The sequence below is a fragment of the Etheostoma spectabile genome, chromosome 8, assembly GCF_008692095.1.
Source record: "Etheostoma spectabile isolate EspeVRDwgs_2016 chromosome 8, UIUC_Espe_1.0, whole genome shotgun sequence".
NCBI classification, from domain to species: Eukaryota; Metazoa; Chordata; class Actinopteri; order Perciformes; family Percidae; genus Etheostoma; species Etheostoma spectabile.
Window position 1 is genome coordinate 27,176,316 of NC_045740.1, and position 4,523 is coordinate 27,180,838.

General features: G+C 41.1%; 1 protein-coding gene and 2 long non-coding RNA genes across 4 annotated transcripts in view; 1 reads left to right on the top strand and 2 right to left on the bottom strand.

The window, feature by feature from the left end:
* The window catches only part of LOC116693971 (uncharacterized), a 7,023-nt gene extending 3,442 nt beyond the window's left edge, over positions 1–3,581 (top strand). The window contains exon 3 of the long non-coding RNA XR_004333041.1: positions 3,570–3,581. This is a non-coding gene — a long non-coding RNA (uncharacterized LOC116693971). The remainder of the gene's footprint in view (positions 1–3,569) is intronic.
* LOC116693970 (uncharacterized) overlaps positions 1–4,523 on the bottom strand; it is a 21,605-nt gene that overhangs the window by 313 nt on the left and 16,769 nt on the right. Inside the window, exon 3 of the long non-coding RNA XR_004333040.1 lies at positions 1–166. This exon is cut by the window's left edge and continues 313 nt beyond it. This is a non-coding gene — a long non-coding RNA (uncharacterized LOC116693970). The remainder of the gene's footprint in view (positions 167–4,523) is intronic.
* chtf8 (CTF8, chromosome transmission fidelity factor 8 homolog (S. cerevisiae)) overlaps positions 1,250–4,523 on the bottom strand; it is a 7,876-nt gene continuing 4,602 nt past the window's right edge. Inside the window, exons 2-4 of one of the 2 annotated variants that reach the window (XR_004333037.1) lie at positions 3,791–3,914; positions 2,404–2,727; positions 1,250–2,181 (exon numbers count right to left, since the gene is read on the bottom strand). Coding sequence is in view for 1 of the 2 variants with exons in the window: in XM_032523351.1 (XP_032379242.1) it covers positions 2,458–2,727; positions 3,791–3,914 (394 nt within the window). In the remaining variant the exon portion in view is untranslated. Of the gene's footprint in view, positions 2,728–3,790; positions 3,915–4,523 lie in introns of both variants that reach the window. The other variant, XM_032523351.1, reaches the window with a different exon arrangement.

Consider the following 4,523-nt stretch of genomic DNA (forward strand, 5'->3'; position numbering starts at 1 on the left):
GTGGGTCACTTTCTCATAGACTTCTATAGAAACCAACCAACCTCCTATTGCAACTGCGTGTGTCGCCCCCTGCTGGAATTCAGATAGAATGCAGGTTTAAGGCACTTCCGCATTTGCAGCACGTCGCCGAACCGGATGCTTTGTCCATCGATATCAACAGTCTATGCTTGCCGCCGAAAATTGCGCCTGATGTCTCTCTTTTCGGCCGGATGTAAGCTACCTTCCACTTTCTTTGTGTAAGTTAAAAAAAATTCTAAATCCAGTCGATTTATGAGGACTGATTTTTCTCTTGCAATACTAAAACAACTTTTAAACGTGTGCGTGTTCCACCAAAACAAGTTCCTCCCCGAGGCTATTTTGCAACAGCCCTGCAGCTCTGTCCGATGCTTAGCGCCGCCCAATGACGGATTGTGATTGGTTTAAAGAAATGCCAATAAACCAGAGCACCTTATTCTCTCATCCCGGATTGCTGTGTGGACTCACCAGACCCTCCTCTGCAGCGCTGTGGAGGAAGGTCTGGCAATGCGAGACTAGTGCAGGAGCAAAATTGTAATTTGAAAACTAAAAATGAACTTTAAAACCTACAACCTACCCATACTATGCAATAGGGCTGGGCAATAATTATGATAATTTATCGTCTTTCAATGGAATCATATCATGATGAAATCATGTCCGGAGTCCTTATGTTCTTTTTTCCCCAGCATGTTCCCTTGGATCAGAGAGGCTCCGAAATCAGGGTAGCAGCTATTGCCATGGTTCCGCTACACGTCCTGTGATGCCATGTTCAACTGCTCCTGGGTGCCCTGCTACGTCCTGCTACGTCCTGCTACGTCCTGCTACGTCCTGCTGTGCCTTGTAATGCTGCACAGCCTCCTGCTATGCCATGAACTACCACAAAGAACTGCTACAAACTACTATTTTTTCTATTTTTTTTATTGCCACCTCATTCTAACCCCAACCGGCCCGTCAGACACCGCCTACCAAGAGCCTGGTCTGACCGAGGTTTCTGCCTAAAAGGAAGTTTTTCCTCGCCACTGTCGCACTGTTGCTTGCTCTGGAGGAAACTAGAACTGTTGGGTCCTTGTAAATTCCGAGTGGGTCTATCTGTAAAGTGTCTTGAGATAATTCTTGTTATGAATTGATACTATAAATAAAATTGAATTGAAATTGAATTGAATTGAAATCACACTGTATATCAAGATATTGTGATATACAATCACGTTGACAAGCACATACTAACTCAATTTTCTCAGAAGATCTGCTGTAAAACCTTTTGATGGAATATCATTTGAAGAACTGCATTATTTTTGTGCATGCATGTAAACATAGTGTTATTTTTTTTAGTATAACTTCCCTTGAAACCACATTACTGATGATTATTGTGCAAAATATTTTGTAAAAACACCAATTGTCAACCCTACAATAACGTCACACTATTAATGTATTTATAGTAATATCTGATTTTTTTCATATTGCCCAGCCCCATTATGCAATCTTTCCTCTAAACTTCAATTAAAGATTCACGTTATGTTCCATATACACTAATTGCATGGATGGGTCACTTGGTAAAACCCGGTAACTGCCACAATGCCCAAGTGCCTGCTAAGACTGCATGCAAATGAAAAAAATAGAGTTCACCACGTGGATATTTGCTTACAGTTTATATAAAAAATAATGACCAAAGGTCATATTCAATACAGTGTAGATGTCTGATCCATCACAGCAAATGATGTGATGGATCACAATGTTGCCATTGGGAATTTTCCCTACTGTGTCCCTTGTTTGGATACTTATGGATTAAAGCAGGTGATCTCCAATATTCTTTATTTTATTTTTTTTTTTACAGAAGATTATTCTGTATTCCATCCATAATGTGATTCTTGTCAGAGTGCAAAAGCCTTTGAAACAGCATTTAAACCCTTGTGGGGCTTTAAACAATTTCTACGAATCTCAAGGAAACAATACAACATTAATTCAGACATGCAAGGAGCCGCATTAAAGTCTCTGGTTGGAACCGTTCTGGTTAAAGGTTGGCAGCTATTGATCAATTGTACAACAAATGTATAATCAAACTGCATCATATCAGAGCTGGATGACAAACTAAAGTAAAAGCTTTTAAACTCAGTTTTTTCTTAGTCCGGGTCCAGATCAGTTCGTTCCCGTCACACACAGGACCTCTGACGCGTTATTATGGATCCCATGTAACTTTTAAGTAAGTCCTGCCCGGCAAAGCACCTTGATTGGTTGGGGTTAGGCACTGACCTTGAGTGGTTAATGTTAGGACAGCCGATAGGTCAGGGGAAAGGTCCTGAACAAATCAAGTTACGTTACCTAGAGTAAACATGGACGCCTGGCCAATAGTAGTGTGTGAATGCTATTCAAGGGCGGGCCTTGCCTCAAAGTTGCGTGGGTCCCATAATACCGCATCTCTGACCCAGTGAGGAAGTTGCAGTCATGCTAAACCTTCTTGGGTACGTTAGTGATGATGGGTTTTGGGCGCGTCTTAAAGATCAGCTTCTGTTTGATGAGGGCCGACACGGAGTAGGAGGTGGAGGTGGGTCCTTGCTGGTTTGTTTCCATAGGTACCTGTGTGACATCATCATTGTCATGGCTGCCCAGGCTATCCTGCAAAAGGCTGGAATGCTTGGTGAGGACAGCAAAGGGTTTCTCCAGTTTGACCTGCTTCCCATATAGAATATGATGTCCAACAATAAGCACTGGCACCCCCTGATGGAGAAAGAAGAAAAGACAGTCAATAATGAATGAATGACCATCCATCCACCCAGTTTGACATGCAGCTCAGTATATACGTTATATAAAAGTATATAAAAAAAGCAACAACAAAAACAGTCGCCTTCAAAATTAAAGCAATGCAGTTGTATTCCATGCATGATGTACACTTATTTATGTTTGATTGCCAACTTCTCACTGACCTCACACGGGCCGGTTAGGGCCGCTTAAAGGGCCGGACGTGGCCCGCGGGGCGTACAATGCCCAGGTCTGCTCTACAGTAACACATTCTGATGGGTCACAGATTTCTATGTAACACCGGAAAAGCCTGTGTTAGCATATCCAGCCAGGTAAAAGGTAGCTGGAGATTTCTTTGAATAGGCCTAATTGTATTTTAATGTTATTTTAGAAGTTATCTGCCCCGTTTATGGCAATGTGCAGATTATCTGTATCAGCGTTTTATTTGCCTGCTAACTGATAATTTAATTTAATTAATTAAAAAGGTTGCTACTTTGGCTCGGCTACAGCTCTGTATCTGCTTCGTTTTCACTCACCACTGAGTCTGACTTAATGTCCCGCCCACAACTCTGACTACCTTTGACTGGGTAAAGCATTAAAAAAAAGCATTTAAACAAAGTTTTGTGTTTGAGTTTGTAACGTTCCAATTTTAATTTTGACTTTAAGATTTTCATTTTCACTGTAAATGCATATCGGTTCCAAACATCGGTTATCGGTTTCATTAACTACTAATAATCTGTACCCTTATCCGCCTTGAAAAACCAGTATCGGTCTATCCCTACTCAGTAATACAGTGGGCAATACAGCACCATAGAGAAAAGACCACAGGTGTGGTAAAAACACTACCACTACGCTTTTGTCTCAAAGCGGCCACTAGAATCAACACAAACTGAAAGTTACATATAGACACATAAATAAACAAGGGACAAAATTCCCAGTGGCTTAGTCCTGGTGGGGGCAACTAGGCCCGGTGGGCCACCAGGCTTACAGCACCCTGGGGGGAAACCCTAAGTGTGCTTTTTCTCTGTAGTCTGTTGTTTACCTCTTTGGTGTACATCAGGTCTCCCATCACATTTCCTGCCAGACCAGAGTTGTGTCTGGAAACCATCTCTCCCTGCAGCTCCACCAGCAGCCATTCTGGAGGACTGCTGCCATCCACACTGGATCTGTAGGAGCAGATACACACCAACATCAACTAAACATAGCTGGAAATCCTCCATATCCAAGTCAATAGTACAATGTAAAAACTTTAGGGGATGGGGCTTAGGGGTGGGAATCCTCAGACGCCTTCTGATATGATATCATCACAATCACATCACAGTCGCACTGTTGCTTGCTCTGGAGGAAACTATTAGAACTGTTGGGTCCTTGTAAATTCTGGAGTGTGGTCTATCTGTAAAGTGTCTTGAGATAACTCTTGTTATGAATTGATACTATAAATAAAATTGAATTGAATTGAATTGAATTGTGCCACGATACAATATTATTGCGATTTTAAGCATATTGCAATATTCTGCGATATATATTCCAATTTATAACCTTATTTCCAACTTCTAATTTTTCCCAATTTAAAATAATGCTCCCAAAAGGAAACGTTGCCAACATCTGTTTCATCTAAAAAGATACATTTCTTTTATACCTTGTTTGTTCATCTTACTACAATTTAATTGCTGCAAAATAGGATTGTCAAGCAGACAAACTAACCAATACATATATAATAAAATATCAATACTTGACGCCTGTGTATCGATACAGTATTGCCTCTGAAAATATTG